We start from the raw sequence: 25,597 nt of genomic DNA on the forward strand, positions 1-25,597 counted from the left end.
AACCATGAGCTCTTAACTGCTGAGTCAGCTTCCTAGTCCTCAACACCTCTCAGATTAGTATAACCAGTAATAGTAATATCCACTTAGAATATTTAGATCCTTAAGTGGCTTGTTAATTTTTCACTTTTTTTTTGAGCAGAGGATTGAACCCAGGGCCTTGTGCTTGCTGGGCAAGCGTTCTGCCACTGAGCTAAATCCCCAACCCCCTAATTTTTCTGCTTTTAACACTGTGAGAGAGTGACTTAAATATAATTAAAATGTGATTCTTGTTTTGAAGAATAGTCATTCAGAGGCACACTATGTGTTTATCTTGTCTGAGAACTGTAGCAGCCTTCTGTTTCTAGTGGTTTCTCTGCAGCAGAAGAGTAGCTATGAAAGTTATTTTATAATGAATTGAGAGGAATTTTTGTTTCTCACAGAGAAAGAGTCTACTCTGAAAGGGACTCCTAAAGCACCATCAGCGTTATCTCAGCCACCAAAAGCGAAGCTGATGTCCAGCTCTGTTGTCGTTAGACTTGCAGATTTCAATATATACCAGGTATGTATTAGATCTTCTCATCCCAAGCAAGCCACTTAATTAATCCCGCCATTTATCTTTAAAGCTCTAGAGTAATTTTATGAAATGCAAATTATGTGGGATAGAAAATAACAGCTCACTGATTTGTATTTATGTGATTATCTTGAATTAGACAAACTGAGGTCAAGGGAATAGTACTGCAGGTTGTTACAAGTTTGGGGCTCCCTAAGTTACACGCAGGTTGAGTGCTGCACTCACAGTACTCACAGAACTCACTGGAATCTGTCAGATTCACTTTGATTATAAGGAAAAAGGGTACAAGTAGAGCCTGCCATATGCACAGGGCACAGTCTAGATGGCTTCTAGATGTAAAATTTAGGCTGTTGATGTAGCTTAGTGGGCCCTGGGTCCCTTCCTAGCCCCATAGTCCAGATAGATGTGTACTGTATACATGAAGGATTGCTTTTGTGGTTGAATTTGTTTTTGAGTAGACTAATGGCAGATGACCCAACATCTTCCCTGACCTCTAATCACTAATAAGACTTCAAGTGTGACCAGTCCAACCTACAGTCTTCCGATTTGCATACATTTTTCAGTTGGCATTGTGAGTAGAAAATTGTAGTTTGTAGTTATCTCTAGGAAGCATGAGAAAATTCCAGAGCTCTTCATGGAGACCAAATTTCTTAGAGCACAAGTGAGTGGTCTGTGTGGAAGAACCAGAAATGCCTTTTTGCTGTATTCACCTGTAAAGTGTGAATTTACTTTTTTTTTTGAGCTGAGTATCGAACTCAGGGCCTTGCGCTTGCTAGGCAAGCACTCTACCACTGAGCTAAATCCCCAACCCGTGAATTTACTTTTATGGGAAGAACCCTGCCCCGTATATGCTGTTTCACTCAAGCTGTAATCATATAACATGGCCTAATATCACAATCTTCAAGAGCAACAAAAGTATACTTGACCTATTTTTAAAAATAAAAACATTTAGGTTCATATAATTTTTTCTAAACTGTTCTCATTTATTGTGGTAAGTCTCATTGCTTTATCTAAAAAGTTTTCATTTAAGTACACTTAAAACCCTGATTATTTTCTCATTTTGCACGAGCTTTCTTTACAAACTATTTATATGATGCAGCTTATTTAATTGTTGTTGCTGACTTTTTCTCCTTTGCAGCAGGCTCTCAGGTAGCATAGGCTGGCCTTGAGCTGTTTTTTCTCCTGCCTCTACCTCCTGAATGCTGGGGTTACAGGCATGTGCTACCACACCCAGCTTTAGAGTAAACTTTAAATCTTAGTGTTTAAATAAAACCATAGAGAAATGAGGGAGAGCAGTTACTCACAATCTCAAATTGTTCATAGTTAGTGTAGTGAAGAAACTCTGTATCCAGAAACATTATTTAAAAAAAAACCCCAAAATAGTGATATTTCATCTCAGTTTTATTAACTTTAACAATTAAAATATGCTTTTGTTTATTAAGTTGACATAATTAAGAGGGGTTTTTTTTTGTTTTTTTTTGTTTTGTTTGTTTGTTTTTTGTTTTTTCGAGACAGGGTTTCTCTGTGTAGCTTTGCGCCTTTCCTAGATCTCACTCTGTAGACCAGGCTGGCCTCGAACTCACAGAGGTCCACCTTCCTCTGCCTCCCGAGTGCTGGGATTAAAGGCATGTGCCACCAACTCCCGGCTGAGGGTTTTTTTCTGTATGTGCAGAGGAGTTTTTAAATTATGTAATGCAAACTTTCTCAAATCTATGTGTATAAGTAAGCAGAAAATTGGATTATTTCAAGAAGAAACATTGTCAACAGAAAATACACTCTCTTAATACTTCACACAAGACATAGACACATGTGGAGCTGGCAGGATGGCTCAGCAGGTGAAGGTGTTTGCCTCCAAGCCTGGGGACCTGGGCTTGATCCCTGGGACCCATGTGATAGGATGAGAGAACTGACGCCCTGAAGTTGTCCTATTACTGCCACATGTGTACCTCGGCACACACACACACACACACACACACACACACACACACACACACAATTTTAATAATAATAATTAATGAAAAAGAAATATACACATTTGTTGAACAAATGAAACTTAAAACAATTTCCAAGCCTAATAACTTAGCCCAATAAATCAATCGATAAAACATTGTCTGATGACAATTAATTCTTTGTTATAGTGGCTTTCCTGTGTCCCAGCCTTGTAGCTAAGGTTGACCTTGAATTTTTTCTCATGACTCTACCTTCAGTGTCCTGGGGTTACAGGCATGAGGCACCATGCCTGGATTGTGCAGTGCTGGAGATTGAACTCAGGGATTATACACATCCCCAACCCAATGTGAAAACTATCTAGGGCCTTAAAAATAAGTCCTCTTGGGAATAACTAAGAAATCAAATTATTTGACTGAACTATTCATAGTTAGGTGTTTTACATCAATTATTTTTGTAAAATTGACACACTTTTCCATTATAATTATTTTTGTTTATTTCTTTTATTTTTGTTTTGTTTTTATTTTTCAAGACAAGGTTTCTCTGTGTAGCTTTGGAGCCTGTCCTGGAATTCACTCTATAGCTCACAGAGATCCACTTGCCTCTGCCTCCTGAGTGCTGGGATTAAAGTGTGCATCGCCACCACCACCCGGCTCATGATGATGATGATGATGATGATGATGATGATGATGATGATGATGGTGATGACGATGATGATAATATTTTATGATTTATTTGTTATGTATGCAACATTCTGTCTGCATATTTGCCTAGACGCCAGAAGAGGCCATCAAATCTCATTGTAGACGGTTGTGAGCCACCATGTGGTTGCTGGGAATCGAACTCATGACCTCTGGAAGAGCAGTCAATGCTCTTAACCTCTGAGCCATCTCTCTCCAGCCCTCATTATAACTATCTTAAAGTTACAATTCATTGACATTAAGTATATTCAAATTGGGTGACTACACCACCATCTATCTGCAGTTTTTTTTTTCCTGAATGGCAAACTCTTACACGTTTTCACAATAATGGAGAACCTATGATGAATTATAAAGAACATACTGAGAAACTATTCTGACTGTCAGTCCACTCTGTGTCCTGAATCTGCCACTTATTTATCTATATTGACTAATAATATACAATTATTGCTAGTTTCCTGTCATTTTTAAGGCTCAAAATAGTAAGTTTACTGAAGATAGTGTACGAAGCCAAGTTTTTTTTTTTTTCCTTCTTTCTGTTTTTTTCAGAACAGGGTTTCTCTGTGTAGTGAAGTTAAGTTTTTGATTGGTAAAGATCTGAGTTGGTTATAGAGTTTCCTGAATGGCTGGTGGATAGTTCATTTTGATTATTATTTTTGTTCATTTATTTATCTACTAGTGTGTTACCCACACCTTCAGCCCTGCACACAACACAGCAGATATGTTGAGGTGTGAGGACAACTTGTAGGACTCTGTTCTCTTTACCATGTGGCCATCAGGCTTGGCAGCAAGTACCTTTACCCACAGAGCCCAGAAGAGACTTTAAGACAGTATTTTAAGATGAAAGTGATATGTATGTCCATTGTAAAAGTTCTTTGGGAAGGGCTTTATTCTGTATAATTTAAGCAAACTTGTTTTCTCAGGTCTCTACAGCAGAGCAATGTCGTTCTTCCCCCAAAAGTATGATTTCCTGCAACAAAAAATCCCTGTATCTTCCACAAGAAATGTCAGCTATCTATATAGAGTTCACAGAATATTACTATCCAGATGGGAAAGATTTTCCAAGTAAGAGAGTTTACTTAGCTATTGTTTGTTCATTACTGGATGAATATTTTGGGTTTTATTAACTTATGCAGGAAAATCTATTCTTATCACTGTGTTTAGGACATACCCTTTATACTAAATTCATGCACATTGTTAATAGTTAGTCATATGTTCTTTTTCCGCCCTACTGTGCTGTCTTTGATGGCAGGAATCTTGTGGCATTTATCACTGATTTTATTTGCTTTTATCTTGCTTTTTTGTGCTTATACTACCTATTTGTTAAATGAAGTATGAATGAATGTTACTGGAAAAAATTGTCATTTTTTTTCTTTTGTAAACAAGTGAGAATTATAAAACTCCATTTTACTAAAATTGAAAAAAATTGAAGTTTCCTATTAGTTGTAAAGAATTTTTTCTTGGCTCTTTTGGCTTCCTACAGTTAAAATGATTATACATTTGTTTATTTGAATATTAAAATTACGTGCTTTTGTTTCATTTCACCATAATTCTTCAAAATAAAATCTTCCTTTGTATTGTGATCTTTGCACGTGTGTGTGTGTGTGTGTGTGTGTGTGTGTGTGTGTGTGTGTTCAGGTACACAGATATATGTGTATACAGGTCAGAGACCAACTTCAGGTGTCATTTTTTAATGCACTGTACACTTTGTTTGTTTGTTTGTTTGTTTTTGCTTTGGCTTTTTTAGACAGGGTCTCACTATGTAGCTCTCACTGACCTGGTACTCTCACTGGGTAGACCAGGCTGGCCTTGAATTCAAAAATGTACATGCCTCTCCTTCTTGAGGGCTGGGACTATGGTGTGTGCCACCATGTTAGACCCACTTTGTTTTTTGAGATAGGATGTCTCCCTGGCCTGGGGAAACTAGTTTCCAGGTTATATGACTTCCTTTAAACATTTTTAAGACAGTATCTCACTGTGTAGTCTTGGTGGTTGGCTGGTCTGGAAGTTGCTATATTGACCAGATTCGCCTCTGGTCTCTGCCTCCTAAGTGCTGAGGTTAAAGATGTGTACCACTGTGCATCAGCCACACTGCACAAGGGCCCTCTCACATGGACCCGCTTTGCCTTGATTCCTCTTCAGGAGCTCTAGCTCTAAATAGTCACTGAGGACCCAAATCTAAAGACTTAGACAAAAGCTCTTTGGAGGCATTGGGTGGGGTATACAGTTTGGCTCATAGAAGAAATACAGTGTTCTTGAACTTGTTTTTAACACATGTGCCTCTTTTTCATAATTTGATTTGCATACTGCCCCCTTCCCTTAATATTTTAGCCCAGTGAAGGGTTCTGCTAGCTAAGGTGATACGTTTTTAGGGCTGAGATGGGACTTAGTTTAGAATGCTCACCTGGCATCTGTGATGCCTGGTCCCAGTCCCCAGCATCACCGCAGCCCCAGACAAACATGCCCACCAGAACAACAAAAGCATAGAAATATCTCTGAGCTACACAGTCATCTAGAGACCCTCTTGGAAATGCCACATAGAGCTCTCTGCTGCTCAGTGTCCTTCCTTCTCTCTGCTGAGCTTAGGGCTACATTTGTTCTCTAGTGTTCTCCAGGGCTGCTGCCATCACTGTCCTAACTAGAAATCCCTTCCTTCCAGAGTGTGAAGCACTCTGCACTCTGCTTTCCTTTATTGCTAAAGACAAACACTTTGGCGTCACAACTGGTCTCTGAGAGGCTTGAATCACTTTTTTCATTTCATATTTATCTCATGTATAGAAATTTTAATGGAATTGGACCATGCGTTATTTCTCTTATGTTCTTTGTCCTTAGCATAGTGCATAATAGTGTAGACCTTTGGTGAATCTTTTTTGCTTTTATGCATTGAGTGAAGAGATGAATGCAAGTCCCCAAAGTCAAATGCAGATCATTGGTAGAATACTCTTTCTTTTGGTTTCCTACGTGTTGGGATTTATTTTTTTTAATTTAAACTGAAATTCTGTGCATGCATTTGCTCTTAAAACATTTTAAAGAATGACTTTAATCTCAGAGTCACATACCCATACACCTATTTTTCCTGCTTCACTTATTTTTTTAAAGACAGGGTCTCTCTACATATTCCTGGCTGTCCTGGAGCTTGCTATATAGACCAGGCTGGCCTTGAACTCCTGCCTCTGCCTCCAGTGTTAGGATTAAAGGCATATGCTACTGCACTGGTCACTTAACACAAAGACTTTAAACAACGTATTTAACATGTATATGGATGTACAGAGCAGAGAGCACACCATTCCTGATTCTCAGGGACAGAGAGAGCACACCATTCCTGATTCTCTAGGATAGAGAGAGGATACCATTCCAGATTCTCCAGGATGGAGAGAGCACACCATTCTTGCCTCTCCTTCTTAAGGTTTTACTTTTCAGAAAAATAGTTTCTTGCCACCTGACTTTTTTTTTTTTTTTAAACTATGTTTTCACCTTGTGGACCTAAATTCGGTTTCATGTACTTCAGGTTAGTGTTTAACTCATGGTGCCTTTACAACAGAAGGGAGCATTATAGTGTGTTTCCTTTCCTACCACCTGAAAACATAATGGGTGTGTGCATAGTTATTATATCCTTACAAAAGCCCAGGTCATGCTTACCTGCTAGGATTCCTTTACTTAATTGAGACATTTATATGCATAGGAGGTAGCTGGTTTTAGATAAGTTTAGACCATTAAAATGAACTGTATGCCTGTGGAAGCTTTGTGTTATCTTTGGATATCATTAAGATGCCTTAGCCCAGAAAATAACTTTAATGCTGTAGGAAATTTGCCATTGCTAACAGTGATGTGCTCTGGGCATCCACCATCCCAGTGGGATTCCTTATTCCATTCAGACTCAATTTTGTTACAGATTAGACTGGTGAAGGGATGTCTGCTCTCTAGGTCCACATGTTACATTCAGGCATATGTTCTGTTCTGTTCTTACGGTTTGTCCTTGGACCGATAATCCCACCTGTCTACTTATGTCTTCATCATCTCCACAGCCCCATGAACCATCTCACTGTCTGCTCCTTCTGTCTTTCAAGTTTTTCAGCTCCTGGCATGAATGGGTTAAGGGTAGTCTGGGCAGTTTCAGTCTGTCCTCAGCCTACGCCATTGGTCTTAGGCCTGTGGAAAGACATTCACCTCATCTCTGGAGTAAAGGCCTTTTTCTTTTGAAAAACACAAATCTATATATATCCAACTATGAACACGAGTTGGTTCTGTAGGAGGTAGTACCAATAAATTGAAGGAATAGTTCAATGTGTTGTTGAACTATTATTTATGGTTATTATACTGTGAGCCATAGTTATTAGAAACCGTGGGGAGCCTCACTTGGTGTGTCACGTGTTACTGGGAAAATTGGGGTCCTCTCTCAGGATTCTTAATCTTATGGAATAAAGACCTTGTCAAACTGTTCAGAAATAGTTTGACATTATGATTAATATACTTGTGGTTTCAGAAGTGAAATACCCTTTAATTAGCAACATTAGTTTAGTGTGTATTAACAGATTATTCGAGACATTTGAATTACTGCTTTGCCCAAAGCTCTGTTCTAGGCCTTTACTAAAGAGGAAGTGAGTTAGTTGCTCACCCTCCTTCCTCGTGGGCTTTTTGTCCAGCACATCACTTTCCTAGCAGACTGGCTGTAGAGGATGCAGAGGGCGATCAGATAGTAAAGGATTTACAGACAGGTCACAGGGGCCGTGACTTTGACAGTGTTTTTAAAAGGTGATATTTTTTAGAAGTTTGCTTCTGTATGAATCTAATAGTACTTCCTGTTTATACATTACAGTATGTTTTTCAGTTAATGAAGCATTGAAAAATATCTTGTGTCTGTATTTGCTGTTAGTCACATATCTAACTTCATATATGATGTTTATTAAGAAAGAATGCAACTTGTTAAGCACATCTTTTCTCAGGAAATAGACCGTCTGCTCATTAAAGGTGCTTGATGTTCTTTTCTCTGCAGTCCCGTCTCCCAGCCTGTATAGCCAGCTGAACGCTCTGCAGTTTACTGTAGATGAAAGAAGCATTCTGTGGCTAAACCAGTTTCTGCTGGATTTAAAGCAGAGTCTTAATCAGTTCATGGCTGTGTACAAGTTGAATGACAATTCAAAATCTGATGAGCACGTTGATATTCGAGTTGATGGCTTAATGCTAAAGGTATTGTATACCAGAGGCTTTGAGAGAACAAGAGAGAGAGAGAGAGAGTAAGAGTGGGTCAGAGAGAGAGAGAGAGAGAGAGAGAGTGTGTGTGTGTGTGTGTGTGTGTGTGTGTGTAAGAGAGGGTCAGAGAGAGAGAGAGAGAGTGTGTGTGTGTGTGTGTGTGTGTAAGAGAGGGTCAGAGAGAGAGAGACAGACAGACAGATCTATTTGACTGCCTTTGCCTCCCAAGTGCTGGGATTAAAGGCATGTGCCATTACACGTAGCTGAGGGCAAAAAGCCATTTTTATAGAAATAAAACTGACAGTGTTATAATTTCAGGATATAAAAGTGTTCATATGTGAATAAACTTAACTATAATCCTCAATTTTTATGTTGAAATTTAAGATTGAATTTTGATTCACAGTTATAGAAAATCTAAGGGACTGCTTTTCTTCCCATTTGTATATTTAGGATTTTAATTTTTCTCTAACTGTATTCATCTTGAAGTAAGATATAGCAGTAAAGTGTAAATAATTAGTGAGATGGCTCAGCAGGTAGAGTGCTGTTAGCCAAGCCTGATGACCTGAGTTCAGTCCCCAGGTTCCACACTGTGGAAGGAAACTGACTCCTGCAAGTTGTCCTCTGACTTCCACACCCCCTGTGACACTAAATATAAACAAACAAACAAACTATTAAATAAGTGCTACAGAAGAGGTCTTTAAAAAGTTTTAGTTCTTCTTCCCCTGCCCCTCCACTACAGGGTTTATACAATTTTTCTTCTAAAAAAGGTTAAATGTACAACAAAGTTTTTAAATTGTATGAGTTGTATTTGTTCATATTATTCCATTATTTATATCCAAAGTTAACCAAAAAATGACTTTTTAATTGTGAGTAAGTAGCTGTTAATCTGAGCTATGTACATTCTTAGATTTTTTTTTTTTAAAGATTTATTTATTTACTATGTATAGTGTTCTGTCTGCATGTGTGCCTACCCTCTAGAAGAGGGCATCAGATCTCATTACAGATGGTTGTGAGCCACCATGTGGTTGCTGGGAATTGAACTCAGAAGAGTTCTGAGTGCCAGTGCTCTTAACCTCTGAGCCATCTCTCCAGCCCACATTCTTAGATTTTTAAAGGGAAAAGATTAAAATACAAAACAGTTTAGTAAATAGAGTAAGCCCTGGGCATAACTGAAAATTTATTGCAAGGTCTGTTGTTGATGTATTATATACTGTAACCTCTTTTTAAAAAAATTATAGAAATAATAGTCTACATTTCCTGGTATAAATAAAAATCTTCTAAATTTAGCATAAATCGAGATGGAACTGTGTTTGAGCTAGGACTAAATAATGATCATTATAGTTTCTGGGTATAAACAGCACCCAGAAACCTCTTTGAACTCTTTGACTGGAACACTCAGAGACTAGATTCAGTCCACTCTTGAGAATCAGCTCAGTGGGTCTGACCGTCACCTTCGTTTTGTTCTCTGCACGGACCCCGGCCTGTTTCTCCCGAGTGCTGGCATTACAGGTGTGCACTCTTGGACCCAGCCCAGACAGCCGAGTCTGATGACATTCGTCTGTCTAGTCTCTGACATTTATCTAGTTATCCCTTAAAACACTTGGATTTAAAAATCCTAACAATAATATCAGTACTGTTTTTCAGACTTAGTTTTTTCCTGTGTACTCATAAACACTTAGTAAGTTTTGAAAAATGCATCTATTTACCTATTCACATATGTGCTGTGGTGCTGGATGTCAACTCTAAGGCCTTGTATATAATAGCACACATTTTTATCAGTGAGCTACATCCTCCACACCTGGATTTTTCTGATAATTGCATGATTAAAAATACATAATCATGAGCGTTGTTAACACATGTGATGTCTTGCAAGATCTGTGTCCTCTTCTTTAGCGGTGAATTCGTTAACTGAATTTATCAAAAGACTCAGCAGAGGGAGAAATTGGATTTATATCAGGAGAGGAAGTATTTGGGGGGAAGTATCAATAGACAGAATTGCAAGTCTTTGGCATGTTTTCTCAGGGTGTAGGGATTTGTAAATTGAACTAGATGAAGTGTCTCCCTTCCAGTTTGTCATCCCTTCTGAAGTGAAAGCAGGCTGCCATCACGATCAGCCCCACACGGTGTCCATCCAGAGCTCCGAAATGACTGCCACCAACACCAGGCACTGCCCCAACTGCCGCCACTCAGACCTCGAGGCCTTGTTTCAAGACTTCAAAGACTGCGACTTCTTCAGCAAAACCTACACTAGATTCCCCAAATCCTGTGACAGTTTTAATCTTCTTCATCCCATCTTCCAGAGACATGCTCATGAGCAAGATACCAAAATGCATGAAGTTTATAAAGGGAATATCATTCCCAAGTTGAATAAAAACACTCTGAAAACGTCTGCTGCCACCGATGTGTGGGCGGTGTACTTCTCCCAGTTTTGGGTAGACTATGAAGGCATGAAAAGTGGAAAGGGGCGGCCAATAAGCTTCGTAGACTCCTTCCCTCTGTCTATCTGGATTTGCCAACCAACGAGATACGCCGAGTTACAGAAGGAGCTCCAGACTTGTGAGCAAGTGGCTCTTAATTCCTCACAAAGTGAGTCCAGCGACCTGGCTGGCCGCATGAAGCGGAAGAAGCTCTTGAAGGAGTACTACAGTACAGAGTCGGAGCCTTTGACAAACTGTGGTCAGAGACCTGCGTCAGAAACGTGTTTAAGGTTTTCCTCTGCGTCTTCAGATGCGGATGTTCACGTGCTGGTCCGTGTTCATAAACATGTCAGCATGCAGATCAATCACTACCAATATCTGCTGCTGCTTTTCATTCACGAGTCGCTGGTTCTGCTTTCGGACACCCTGCGGAAGGATGTGGAAGCTGTGACGGGCAGCCCTGCTTCTCAGACTTCCATCTGCATTGGGGTTTTACTTCGGAGCGCGGAGCTTGCCCTGCTGCTGCATCCCGTGGACCACGCGAGCACGCTGCGCTCTCCCGCTTCTGAAGGTGTGAGCCCGCTGCTCCCTGACTACCTGCCCTCGGAAAACGGGGGGTTTTCGTCTTCAAGGCGAAAACAAGGTGGTAGCGGTGTCCATCGAATCAGAAACGCTACTCTTAATCACATGTCCGACAACAGGTCGATGAGTGTTGACCTTAGCCATGTCCCTCTAAAGGATCCTTTGCTCTTTAAATCAGCCAGTGACACAGATCTGCAGACAGGCACTTCGTTTCTGGACTATATATCAGATAAACATTTAGGGAAGATAAGCGAAGATGAAAGCAGTGGGCTCGTTTACAAGGGCGACTCAGGAGAAGTGACGTCGGAAGTGAGTCCCGGGAAGGACGCGTCCGGCCCGGACTCGGATAGCGTCTTGAACTACAGAGATGACTCAGCTGTGCTTTCTCTGAATAACGGCGGTAATCAGAGTGCACCTTCAAATGCTTTAGCTGGTAAAGGAAGTGAAACCGTAGAGCCGACTTCCAGAGCTGAAGATCTTCCTGAAGTGGCGTCCCTCTCCGAGACCCCGGAGAACAACAGTAAAGAGGAGGTGCCCGCGGCCAGAGCACTTAAGTCCTGGTCCTCTTCAAGGTAATGACCCGCTGGGATGTAGATGGTTGCAGTTTTGTTGTTCCTCCTGTGGCTTATGTATTTCTTTTGTTTGGGAGCAGGAAACCTCATGACAAGATGTGGCTTTGGTAGAATTAAAAGAGTCTGTTTTTGGATGCTGTGCGATAAGCTAGCTTTACTCCAAGTTGTGTTCCTTGATGGCCCAGCAGGGCGGGGAGGCCTTCGCCTCCCAGTGCTGGGGTTGCTGGGTGCTCTGGCTCTCCCCACAGCTCCTGAGAGTATTTAAGGTGGACTTCTTTTCTATAGCTGCAGTAATGTCCTCTAATTTTGTTTGCTAACAGTGTAAAAGCTAAGGACCGTTGCCCGGCCGCCCCAGCTCCACTCTCTGTTTCTTACAAGAACATGAAAAGGAGCGCCTCCCAGGTCTCTCTGGATACCATCTCACTGGACAGCATGATACTGGAGGAGCAGCTGGAGAGTGAGGGAAGCGACAGCCACGTGCTGTTGGGAAAAGGTAAAGCAGCACAGTGAGTCCCCACCGCAGAGGACCGCTCTTACAAGAAGTGCTACCTGGGTACTTACGCCAGTGCTGATGATTCCATCAGGCGGACAGACAGAACGACGCAGTTTCTGTACGTCCAGCCCTGTATTCCTAGAGTACGTAACTTCCTGGTGGCTGTTCAGTGAGTCTCCTCACATCTTCCTTTGTTCATTTGCAGGTTGGTTTTTTTTTTTTCCTCCGTTCCATAAACAGATTACTCCCCCAAATATAAATCTGATCATACTATTTTCCAGTTTAATCTCAGGAACTTCTCATTGCTTCAAGGCTGTGAAATTTAGACTCCTTAGTTCTTTTTAAAACTGTTCTTTATGATTTGAGCCCGGTTTAACTTTTCTACATCTGTTTCCTTTTTCTTTCCTTACATTTACCTGTCTGTTGGAGTGTGGGGGGCAGGGTAGCGCGCATGTTTCATGGCCTGAGTGTAGAGGTCAGAGGGCATCTTGCAGGAGTTGTCCCTCTCCTCCATCATGTGGATTCCAGGGGCAAACTCACATTGTCAGGCTGCGCCATCTTGCTGGCCTTGTGTCTCATTTTCTTTACTGTGACAGATATTTTTCCACTTTAGTCTTATACCTGTGCCTGGAAAGCTGTTTCACATTTTGTACAGTCTAGCAAAACTTTCCATCATAGAATCCTTAATCCCGGGACTGTGAGGCAGACTCTGAAATGCCCTATTAACATCACATACCACAGTTACCATCACAAAGGCCTCTGCGGTGGCACGTCAGGTGGACAACTTTCCCAGTGCTCCACACTGACCGACAGCAGGGGAGAGAGCAGGTTACGTGGTGAACACAGTGCTGAGTCGGGGCTCCTAGGAGTGTCTTTGACTTCCGCCATCCCGTCTGCGTGGCAGTTCTTTATGTAGTTGAGAGTATTAGTCTGTGACAGACACACGTGATGTTACCATAGATAGCCTGAGGTACACGGAGGCAGCTAGACAGTCACGGAGAGCAGTGGTGGACGCCAGCTCACGTGAGAGGTGATTGGGAGGAGAGAAGTGGGGCACTGGGACTGAAGCCCTGCAGTGTGGGGAGGGGCTGGGGAGCCGACAGCACCCCGTTCCAGCAGCACTACCTCAGCAGCGGCAGCGGGTTTACCTGGCACACTCATCATTGGCGTGGTATTTTTCCAGATTTACCGCTGTAGAGTCTTGTCTTAGCTGGGTTTCTACTGCTGTGACGAAATGCCATGACCACAAAGGTAGTTGGGGAGGAAGGGGTTTATGTGGTTTACACTTCCATGTCATAGTTCATCCCTGAAGGAAGTCAGGACAGGAACTCACACAGGGCAGGAACCTGGAGGCAGGAGCTGATGCAGAGGCCACAGAGGGGTGCTGCTTATTGCCTTGCTCCCCATGGCTTGTTCAGCCTGCCTTATTATCGAAACCAGGACCACCAACCAGGGATGGCCCCAGCCACCATGGGCAGGGCCTTCCCCGTCAATCACTAATTAAGAAAATGCTCTACAGGCTTTCCCACAGCCCTGTCTTAGAGGCATTTTCTCAATTGAGGTTTCTTTCTCTCAGATGGCTATGGGTGTGTCAAGTTGACATCAGTCTAGCCAGCGCAGTATCTCTGATGTTTGATTGTTGTACTAAGAGACCATAATTTGACCTACTTTGCTTAGTGCTATTTAAACAAAGCTTTGCTTGAAAGAGGTAAAGGGGTAGTCCATTTTTGATAGATATAAATGTTGCTGGAACATATATAGAGATTCTAATTTATTAATTTACTTTTGTATTATTTCAGCAATTAAAAGGAACTCAAATACAAATGGCCAGAGCCCGGCAGAGAGTGTGAACACCAGTGCAAACATGCAGAGTGGCGGGGAAGCCTCTCCAGATGCCGTCAGTACCAACTCAGAGGGCGCTCCGGAGAGCCGTGATGACCTGGTAATCATCCCCAGTTCTGGGATGTGCTTATCTCGATGCATGCACATCGTAGGACCTCACATAGTGATTGCATCATGTTTGTACTTCATCTTGATGGATGCACATCATAGGACCTCACACAGTGACTGCATCATGTCTGTACTTCATCTTGATGCATGCACATCGTAGGACCTCACACAGTGATTACGTCAATGCTAATGATTCACTTTGCTGCCTCTACACTTGAAAGTTCTTTCTGCTTACTCAACTGGCTGTTCTTGTGCTGCGCTGTCTAAGTCTGTTTTGTTTGTGCTGCAGAAGGGGGGGAGTAGGTCTGTTCTTCATTTTTTCCATTTTCTGTCTTGCTTATATGCTGACCAATATTGTAGTTCCCTTTGAGTATACTGTTTAAAGTTGAGCTGGGCGGTGGTGGCACACGCCTGTAATCCCAGCACTCGGAAGGCAGAGGCAGGTGAGTCTCTGTGAGTTCGAGGCCAGCCTGGTCTACAGAGCTAGTCCAGGACAGGCTCCAAAGCTACAGAGAAACCCTGTCTCGAAAAACCAAAAAGAAAAAAAAAATTTGGATGGCACAGATGGTAGTCAGGCCTTACAATGCAGGTCCTTCTCCAAAGGAAATGGGTTGCTAGTTTCTTTTAGCTGTTCTGACACGGAGAAATATTATGAAAGAATTTAGACATACCCTGCTTTTAGTGAACATCCATTCATATGTGGAAATGTCACATTATTATTATTATTATTATTATTATTATTATTATTATTAATTATTATTCTTTGTAACCAAAATACTTTCTCTTTAGTGATTGAAAACAAAAGCAGCTAGGGTTTTTCTACCAACATTGAAAATCATCCTTTGTCCAAAATTCTTGGGTACAGAAGTACTTGAGTACAGAAGTAGTTGAATTTTTGCATTTTGGAAATTTTTACAAATAAGTATGAGATATCTTGTGTTCGGAACCCAGCTCTAAACCCAAAGTTGGTTATGTCTCATAGATTCCTTGTACACATAGCCTATAGGTCATTGTAGACAGTTTTTGATAGTCTTGTGAAACAGCTTAGTGGTGTGGAATCTTCTACTGGGACATCGCACTGTCTCTTAAAGTAGTGATCTCTGATGCTAAAACACAAGAGCTGGGCTTTCAGGCCGTAAGGGCAGTTTGGTAAGTCATAATGGTATTTGTAGGGGTTAATAGTTGTTTCTTTTATTCCTCTTAATTTTCTTTGGTGTACTAACAGCATTTATACAATCATTGACAGATGTCAGTTGTGGTGTTTAAAATCACTGGCATTAATGGGGAGATTGACATCCGAGGAGAAGACACCGAAATCTGTCTTCAGGTGAACCAGGTGACGCCGAGTCAGTTAGGCAACATCAGTCTGCGGCATTACCTTGGAAATCGTCCAGTTGGTAAGGGGTTTCTTTAAGCCACTTTTCACACAAACTACGTAATGTGTTTTAAATTTTTCTTGTGTTCTATGCATGGCTCATTAGTAGTCCTGTCTTTGTTATGACTCAGCTCAAGGAAGACCATATTAAATAAAATGCCAGAGTGAAATTTTTCTTTGCTATGTATATAGAATTCTGTATGATACGTAATGTATAGAAATTAATACTGTCTTGCATAATATCCGAAAGTACGCTGTCACTTCTATCCTGGGAGGTGGAGGTAAACAGACCATTTTTTTTTTAAGATTTTTTTTTTTTTTTAAATTTTATTACGTATACAGTGTTCTGCCTGCATGTTTGCCTGAATGCCAGAAGAGGACACCAGATCTCATTACGGATGGTTGTGAGCCACCATGTGGGTGCCGGGAATTGAACTCAGATCCTCAGAAGGAACAGCCAGTGCTCTTAACCGCTGAGCCATCTCTCCAGATGTTCTATAAAACTTGTATTGAAGTTTTAAAATTTGTTTTTAAATGTTGGTGTTTATCTTGGTAAACCAACTCAAATTCTTTCTTGGAACAATGTCAAGCCATCAATAAATGTAATTATACATGAGTTACATATATTCTTTCCTATGATTTCACTTTTAAGTGTCCTTCAGGAATGTTTCAATAACATCTTATCTGTGTACTTTAACACTGTTTAAGGCCCTGATTAGTGAGAAAGGTGCAGAGCCTAGAATCACTTTAAGTGCCCTGGCTGTTTTGCCACAGTCATCTTACTACAGAGACATAGCGCCATGCTCACACAGGTGTTGGTCTGAAGACCACATCCTCTCCGAGTTGATCATGAATTTTCCCTGTCATGAAAAAGTAGGGAATGTAGAAAAGCTGCCAGTATTATATTTGAAAATTACCTAGAAAAAGTGAAATTATGATGCTTATGATATATCTTATTTTATTATAGAATCATGTAAACTAATAAATATTAAAGCTGCTTCATACATCCCTTTAATATGTAGTTTCTTTGATATTTTTACTATAATCTTAATGGCATATAATGTTCTTTTGAGTAGTGTTACAAAGTTACAATTTTGGTTTTTTTTTAGCTGAGGATCGAACCCAGGGCCTTGTGCTTGCTAGGTAAGCACTCTACCACTGAGCTAAATCCCCAACCCAAAGTTACAGTTTTTTTGTGTTTGTTTCATAGGTTCTGACCACAATGCTGTAATTCATCCCAAATCCTCTCCTGAGATTTCACTGAGGTTTGAAAGTGGGCCTGGTGCTGTAATACACTCACTGCTTGCAGAAAAAAATGGATTTCTCCAATGCCACATAGAGAACTTCAGTACTGAGTTCCTAACCTCTTCTCTGTTGAATATTCAACATTTTTTGGAAGATGAAACTGTCGCAACTGTAATGCCAATGAAGATACAAGTTTCTAATACAAAGATAAATTTAAAAGTACGTGAAGAGCTAAGTTCTTAGTCTCAGAAATATTTGCATTAGCTTCTCTGGACTTTGATTCATGTCTGAAGTCATGCCTTCTCTAAATGATGTCCTCTGGTAGAGTTTGTGAAAAAGAATGAGCAGTTTTCTTGATATATTAACTAAAATTATATAAATAAACTTGTAACTCACTAAAAGTAGAATTAACTAAAGTTGTGTTTATTTCAGTTGACTATTTTAATTATTTTTTTCCTTTGAGACAGGATCTTATTATGTAGCCCTAGCTGTCCTAGAACTCACTCTGTAGACCAGTCTGGGCTCAAACTCACAGAGATCCGCCTGCCTCTGCCTCCCAGGTGTTGGGATGAAAGGCGTGCGCCAACTATTCTGATAGTTTAATAAGAACATGCTGATATTTTGTCCGTTGCCTCTAGGATGACAGCCCCCGGAGTAACACAGCGTCCCTTCAGCCCAGTCCTGTGACTCTGCACATTGACCATCTCGTGGTGGAGAGGAATGACGACGGTTCTTTCCACATCAGAGGTACACCGCGAGTGACGTCAGCGCACCTCACATGTTGACACTGAGTCATTGACGTGCTGACCGTCATGTCACTCACTGTACGGATTGGCAGTAGTGATGACTGAGGAATGCTTTTGGCACGTTAGTCTATGATATTTATGTATAAACCCTGGAAATAACTCATCAGTAGTTAGCTTGAAACCTGTTCTGCAGATGAGTCTTGAATGAAAATAAGAAAGGCTTTTGTGGTTTTGTGTGACCCTGCTCCCGTCTGTGTGTGTGTGTCTGTGTGCACATTCGTGCCATAGTGAGCATGTGAAAGTCTGAGGGCAACCTCAGGTATTGGTTCGTCCTCACCGTCCATCTTGTTTCAGACAGAGTCTCTCTGTCCCTCACCACTCTTTACTCCAGGCTAGCTGGCCTGCAAGCCAGGAACTTTCTCTTCTCTGCCTTCCATTTCCCCATAGGAACACCTGGGGTACACAATTGTTTAGCTGTTAAGAAAAATGAAATTATGAAACAGGCAGGTAAATGGATGGAGCTAGAAACATACATACGTGTGAGGTTGCCAAGACCCAGACAGACCAACATTGCATGTTTCTTTTATATATGGATGTTGCTTTGTGCTTTAGATATGAGTGTTTGATTTAGAATACCCACAGAGGTTACATAGCCAGTGAGGGACCAGGGGAAGGAGGGCTTCTTCGAGGTATAGAGAGATAAAGGGGAAAGTGGAATGGGAAGATTAATAGGACTTTGGAAAGCCATATGACCTACGACTGTAGAAGCTTTCACATATATATATATATATAATTTAAATATAGTTATCATATAATGAGGAAGACGATACCCCAACTAGACATAATGTGCTGCCAAATAAAACCCCTAGAATGGGTTGTATCTTGAGTTGCTGGCTAGTAGGGTTCCACAATCTTCCTTAAACATTATAGCATGTTGCAATATAGCATAACCAACTTGGTTACTCTCCATGTTCTGAAGGTTGCTGAAGACACCACATATTAGTGGCATAGAATATGGAGAATTGGAGCTGGTTCTCAACTAGAAGCTTCACTCCTACTAGCTAGCTAGCATCCATAGTGCTGGATAGTGCTGGACACACTACGAGAGGAGAAAAGTAGGCATCCATCCCACCCAGCTCCAAACCCTATGAGCTACAGTAATAACTTTGTTGTGAGATATGCCCACTCTTGCATTGGTAGCATGCATATTATGGTAGTAACCGACCAATTTTTAATTGGATTTAAAGCCAGTCCCACAAGATGGAGCTTATACCTGATACTCTTAATGAGGCCATGAACCTTAGACAAGGTAGGTCATGGGCCCTAGTGAAAACCTGTTCAGGTTCTCGAGGATTTAACGTCCTCTTCTGGCTTCCACCACACACAATGCACAGATGCACATGCCAAACTCAAATATATAAAACAAAATAAAACACATCTTGAGAACTTAGCCAGATGTGAAACACAGCCATATTTAATCCAAATGAAGTCTAGTTTTCCTGTTTCCTTTTGGATTTCCGTGGAATCTATCACCAAGCCCGAAGACATAACCTTATGTCTTCCTTTAAGAGTTTTATAGACTTAGTTCATAAATGTAGCTCTTTAACTCAACATGATAAGGTGGAGTTGGTGGTATTTGGTGCGTTGGCGACCACAGACACGATTTACTTCTGGGTTCTCAGCCGTATTTCGATTCCATGTACCCTTAGGGCTGCTTTACTCTCTCTGGTTACTAGGTGGCCCTAGAGTAAATGTTGACATTGGGAAGTGGAAGTCATCCATCATTGTTGTGTTTTTTCAGTATCATTTGACTCCAGATTCTCTTGTAGTTCTAAGAGCTTTAGAAACAACTTGATAATTTCCACAAAGAAGCAAGCTCAGATTCTGATAGATACTGCCTTAAAGCTATATGTCTGTTGGAAAATATTGCCATCTTAACAATATTGTCTTCAATACATGGACCTGGGAATGCTTTCTGTCTGTTTTGATCATCTTTTTTTTTTTTTTAAAGATTTATTTATTTAGCATACAGAAGAGGGCACCAGATCTTATTACAGATGGTTGTGAGCCACCATGTGGTTGCTGGGAATTGAACTCAGGACCTCTGGAAGTACAGTCAGTGCTCTTAACCTCTGTGCCATCTCTCCAGCCTTGTTTTGATCATCTTTAATTTCTGTAACAATGATTTAAATTTCCAGAGTATGGGGGTTTTTGTTTTGAGAAATGGTCTTCCTTTGTAGCCCAGGCCAGCCTGGAACTTCGAGTCTTTCATCTGCCTCTCTAGGGTTGGGGTTATAGACATGCACAGCTGCATGTGGCTCAGAGGATATGTTACAATTTTTCTAAATTTAAGTATTCTTTTCTCTGAAAATATTTTTGGATGGTTTTGGATGAACACAGGGCTCATGCCAATTTTGAAGACATTTTAAATGGAATTATTGTTTCCTTTTTTTGAGACAGGATTTCTTTGTTTAACAGTTCTGGCTGTCCTGGACCTCAGGCTGCGATCAGGCTGGCCTCTAACTCACAGAGATCTGTCTGACTCTGCCTCCCTACTGCTGGGATTAAAGGTGTGTGCCACCAGCCCAGTTTGGAATTATTTTCTTAATTTCATTTTAAGATATTCTGTATAGTAGTACATAAATATAGTTCATTTTTGCACTACTGTTTTTTAATTCTATAACCTTGCTGAACAGAATTATTAGTTCTAATTGTTTAGTTATTTATTTAGATTTGTTTATTTTTACATATACCAATTTTTTGTTTGCATGTACATCTGCACACCAGAAGAGATCATCAGATCCCATAGACAGTTGTGAGCTGCCATGTGGGTGCTGGGAATTGAACTCAGGACCTCTGGAAGAGCAGCTAGCTCTCTTAACCTCTGAGACATCTCTCCAGCCCTCCAATTGTTATTTTTTTTTTAGCCAATTCCTTATACTTTTTGTGTTTACAAGATCCTATCACCTATAAGTGTCTTGCTGCTCCCTTTCAGTTTGGATCTCTTAATTTCCTTACCTGCCCAGTTGTGATGACTAAGAACCTCCAGGGCAGTAATGTAACGTGGCTTCTAATTGGTCCTAATAATAAAAACCCAGAGTCAGATACCAGGGTAAATGCTGAAAGATCAGAGAAGTAAAGGAGTCAGCCACTAGAGACTTCTTACCTCCACGGACTCCTCAGACCGAAGAGGGCTGAGCTCCTGTTTCCTCCTGCCTTATATTACTGACTCCATCTCCCTAGTGCTGGGATTAAAAGTGTGAGCCTCCACCACCTGGCTCTGTTTCTCTTTCAGACTGGTTCAGTCTCGTGTAGCCCAGGGTGACCTTGAACTCATGATCTTCCTGCTTCCTCCTTCCAAGTGCTGGGATTGAAGGTGTGAACCACTACTGCCTGGCCTCTATGGTTAACTAGTGGCTAGTTCCACACTCAGATCTCCAGGCAGGCTTTATTTGTTAGAGCACAAACAAAATATCACCATACAGTATTGAGATTTTAAGAAAACACATCCTTGTTGTGTTCCTGATTTGGACAAAGAGGAAAAGTACCACTAAGTATACAGCTGTGGGGTGTCTATCAAAATGAGGAAATTCCCTTCTGTTCCCAATTTGTCTATACTTTTGTTATGGTAAGGTTTAGGAATTTTTCAAGTGCCTTTTTTCACTTTTGTTTTTTTCACTACATAGCCTTGACTGTCCTTGAGCTCACATCTTGACCAGGCTGCCCTGGTCTGCCTCCCAAGTGCTGGATTAAGGACATGTGCCACCATGCCAGCCCTCAGGATCCTTTTCTACAGGCTCTGAAGTAATCACATAGCCCTTATAATTCTGTACATGTATAGAATTATTTGATTTTTTTAAACATAAGGCAATCTTGCATTTCTTACTGCTTGCCTAGGGTCTGTTCATATTTTCATATGTGGAGTATTCACTTTACCAATATTTTGTGCAGGTTGTTTATGTCTATGTCACAAGCATCCTGATCTTATTCGTTAGCTTCTTGGCATCCTGTTATTGTTTTGGGATCTTTTGAAAGAGTGAGATTTTTATTTTACTGTGTTTTTTCTTCCCCTATTTTTCTACCACTGTCCTCATACTAATAGCTATATTCTCATTTTAAAATTAGTTTTTCATAATAGAACTTTAAAGACTCATCAAATGACTTGGGATTGTTATCTTAGCATTTTATTTGTTTGATCAGATTCTCACATGTTTAACACTGGAGCTGATTTCCAAGACAATGCCAACAGTGATTCAGTGGTGCTGACCAGTGGGAAGTGTGATGTGAGGAAGCAACACAGTGTCACCCAGGCCACTCAGACCAGCCCAGAGGTCCTTTGGCCTTCTCAGTCCATCAGCTGTCCCGAATGCTCTTTTGACTTTACAAGGAAACAGGTAACAGAAAATTCCAGCACTTGACAGTTGCTGAAAGACTGACAGTTAAAACACCTTCGATGCATTGAAATAGGGCCCATTGATGACTTGCTGTGCGTGAGCATTAGATGCTAGGGTTATTGAAGTTGAGCAGGGGAAGAACATCCCCATTACTTCTCCCTTCTTGAAGTACTGTCAGTATTTTTTTCCTTCTAGAATCTTACTCAGTTTTCAGTGTGTATACTGCATTTCACTTAGCATTGTATAGCATGTTTCTTATATTATTACATTTGCTTCAAGCTTATTTCAGTGGCTGGAGGTGGATGTATTATCATTTCTGAGCCTTCTGTTTGACATTTCTTAACATTCAAGTTGCTTCTGATTGTTCACAATTGTAAATCACTACCCTGTTCTGCAGAGTTCTCATTCTGTGTGTAGGACGGCAGAATGAGGAGGACATTGATCTAGATCCCTAGATGGCAGAAGTGGCTGTCTAGAAACTGACCTGTAGTTGATCGCTGTAAATACAGACCATCCTTAGTGTTCCTTGTATCTTCTTACGCTGTGGCTCTGCGAGGGCAGAAAGTTTTGAGCACTGAAAGAAAATGCCTACGGGATTATTGAGAATGTGAGTCTGGAGATGAGGAGAGAGTTGCTCTGGGCCAGCCTGTCTCTTGTCTGTGAGCCACTTGAACCTATGGACAGAAAAGGCCATCTAAGAGGGTGAAAGTGACCAACTGTGAAATCTAATAGACCATGGAAACCAGGGGTTCTTCCGAAGAGAAGGGAAGAGGAACAGAACAGGGGGAGAAGTGTAAAGTTGAAGGAGCTGACAGAAAAGCCAGAGGACAGAGCTTATAAGGGAGAAAGGAGGTCACTGTGACTGAAGACACGGAGGACCAAGGATGTTATGGCCAAACTATATCACTGTTACATTTGGAATTGAGAAGTTAATTAGTATTTTGAATTACTGGGTCAAAATTTAGGAACACTTTTAATTGCATCGTAAGTGCTTTCAAATAGCTCCTGGAAGCAGTCTTCAGCCCAAGGGGACTTGCTCACCAGCACTGGGTGGTTTACTTTCCCAAGTGATGCCACATAAAATAGTTAGATTTCCTGGAAGCAATTCCAGTCGCCTGTTTTCCAATTGTGTCGTTTCAGCTCATGGAGGAGAACGAGTCTCTTAAGCAGCAGCTGGCTCAGGCTAAAACGGCGCTGGCCGAGGCGCACTCGGCCCGAGATGCCCTTCTCCACCGAATGAAGAGGATGGCCCTTGAGTAGCTCGAGTGGCCGCGAGATCTCGGGTTGCAGCTCTGGAGTAGGACGGTTGTGTTTAAAACACGGATGTAACCGGTTTGGGGGAGATTTTCCTTTACATGAAAATAAAGCGAAACAGTAGGGTGGAGTGATGAGTGTTCCAAAGCCGGCTTAGAAAACCCTGGGTGCGAGTGGCCGTCAGCTGCAGTGACGTGCAGCGAAGGCGGCACACACTGTAAACGGTGACGAAATGTCAGGTCCTCATTCCACTGTCTCATAGACACATTTTAAAAAGAAAATGAAGACCTGTTGTGCTCAGACAGATTGCTGCATTTATTTCATGTTAATAATTTACTATTATTTACAAAAAATCAGATGCTTTTAGGGCTAATGTAAAAGAAGGCTTACATTTTACATGTTATTAAAATTATGTGCTTAAATCTATATTTAATTGTTGTAAAAAGTCCAATCAGATTAATAAATTATATAATTACTGAGTTTACAAATTGAAAACGATTGACCCTACTGAGTTTATAAAGTAACTTGAAAATGTGAAAAGAAAGGCACCTTAAATGATGAGGAGGTTTCAATAAGGTACAAATGTAAAAATACAAAGCACAAATATTAGAGTATGTGGGCAAGTGACTTAAAAGCATTACTTGTACATTCCATTAAATGTTTATCATTAGAAGTAAAAAACAATTTTTCTTGCTATATTTGGCAGTATTTGTAACTATAAAAATTTCAATTAATACTATTTTAATATTTCTTTATCTTTCCTCTTTAAGAAGAATGTTTTCAAAGAATTTTTTTCATACACACAAAACAATTTCCTACCATTCCTGTAGTATCATATTACACATGTGTTTGCTCATATGAAAATATAAAGCTAGTTTTGATTAAATTTCTGTGATGTGTGTGTGTGTTTACATGTGTGCACACACACATACAAAATCACGTGTTCTATAAGAGTAATTGGTAAATTTTGAATTCTATTTTCTGGGGGTTAAGGTTGAAAACAACATGAGAGAATCTTAATTATGCAATAAGAAATAAAAGTACATGAGTATTTTAAGAAACGGGTTTTTGAAGACAATATATTTCTGATAGAGTAAGTGGTGTTTATTTTAAGTCTCACATTCCTAAATATAAATATATCTAAGATAGGCCACAAGACAGCTGGACTGTTCTTTCTTCAAGGGACTGGGGAACCCAGTCCTTGCTGTGACACTGTGGTGCTTTGCTGTGGGCACAACTTACAGCCATCCCTGGATCTGAGGACTTGGCAGAGACTACATACTGTCTTACATTACGTGGCAGAGTGATTTCAATTTTATTATGAGCATTATTTACCTCTCGCCTTCCCCACATCATCCTTTTCAGTTGACATCATTTAAAAATACGGGCACTGTTTGGGAGCCAACATACAGCCAAGAACAAATTAAATTGTTACTATCTTACCTCAGAGTATTTACAACATCACGTGAAACTATGTTACTCTAAACTGGATGTAGCCTTAGATTAAGTGCAAAGGTCTAATTAGAGCTTTGGAATGTAGAGCCTGCTAACCTTTGATTTCTAGGTATGTATTCAGCAAAAACAGTCTCATACAGGAGGATGGATGGGACATGAACTTCTGAGCTGATACTGTTTCTCAGGATTGAACTATTCTATATGAATATACATTTTTTTCTATGGTACAATGTTATGTTGTTTAATGTTACTAGACACTGAATGTTTTCCTTATTCCTTTAAAATGTATTTGGCCTTCCCAAGAAATCATATAAACAGCAGAGATGATAATATTCTGAGCATTCCAAATGCTTTGTCCGGTTGTTTTTTTTTTATTTATAAAACGTACTTTTTTGTAGTGGTTTAGGGTTCGGGAAATGTCTCTGATGTTTCATGTAACTTCTACTGCAGATGTGGCGGGTCGGCAGGACTGAGCTGCTGGAAATGTGAGGAAAGAAACCTCGGATGCTCAGAGTAACTTGACTAAAGTACAGTTAGTAATGTGGTCTTGATTAAAGTGAGCTAGTATGTCTTTTTATTTTACATAATCTTTCATTTGCAGACTTTGCCAAGGCAGGGGTAAAGGGATGAATCACTTATCTTACCTGTTTTTCTTTATATATACAATAATAATAATAATACATTTTTATTTTTTGGTTTTTTGAGACAGGGTTTCTCTGTGTAGCCCTG

The 25,597-nt window shown here is 40.6% G+C and overlaps 1 protein-coding gene across 3 annotated transcripts in view; it reads left to right on the plus strand.

The window, feature by feature from the left end:
* Positions 1 to 25,216, plus strand: part of Uhrf1bp1l (UHRF1 binding protein 1 like) — a 74,459-nt gene extending 49,243 nt beyond the window's left edge. For all 3 annotated transcript variants that reach the window (XM_036169609.1, XM_036169610.1, XM_036169611.1), the window contains 11 exons: positions 420 to 538; positions 4,119 to 4,260; positions 8,189 to 8,382; positions 10,455 to 11,956; positions 12,277 to 12,449; positions 14,249 to 14,391; positions 15,646 to 15,796; positions 16,985 to 17,238; positions 17,658 to 17,766; positions 21,966 to 22,159; positions 23,300 to 25,216. In XM_036169609.1, coding sequence (XP_036025502.1) covers positions 420 to 538; positions 4,119 to 4,260; positions 8,189 to 8,382; positions 10,455 to 11,956; positions 12,277 to 12,449; positions 14,249 to 14,391; positions 15,646 to 15,796; positions 16,985 to 17,238; positions 17,658 to 17,766; positions 21,966 to 22,159; positions 23,300 to 23,419 — 3,101 coding nt within the window. In that variant the 3' untranslated portion in view covers positions 23,420 to 25,216. The remainder of the gene's footprint in view (positions 1 to 419; positions 539 to 4,118; positions 4,261 to 8,188; positions 8,383 to 10,454; positions 11,957 to 12,276; positions 12,450 to 14,248; positions 14,392 to 15,645; positions 15,797 to 16,984; positions 17,239 to 17,657; positions 17,767 to 21,965; positions 22,160 to 23,299) is intronic.
* Positions 25,217 to 25,597: the final 381 nt, after the last annotated feature.

Source organism: Onychomys torridus, chromosome 20 (assembly GCF_903995425.1).
Source record: "Onychomys torridus chromosome 20, mOncTor1.1, whole genome shotgun sequence".
Classification (NCBI taxonomy): domain Eukaryota; kingdom Metazoa; phylum Chordata; class Mammalia; order Rodentia; family Cricetidae; genus Onychomys; species Onychomys torridus.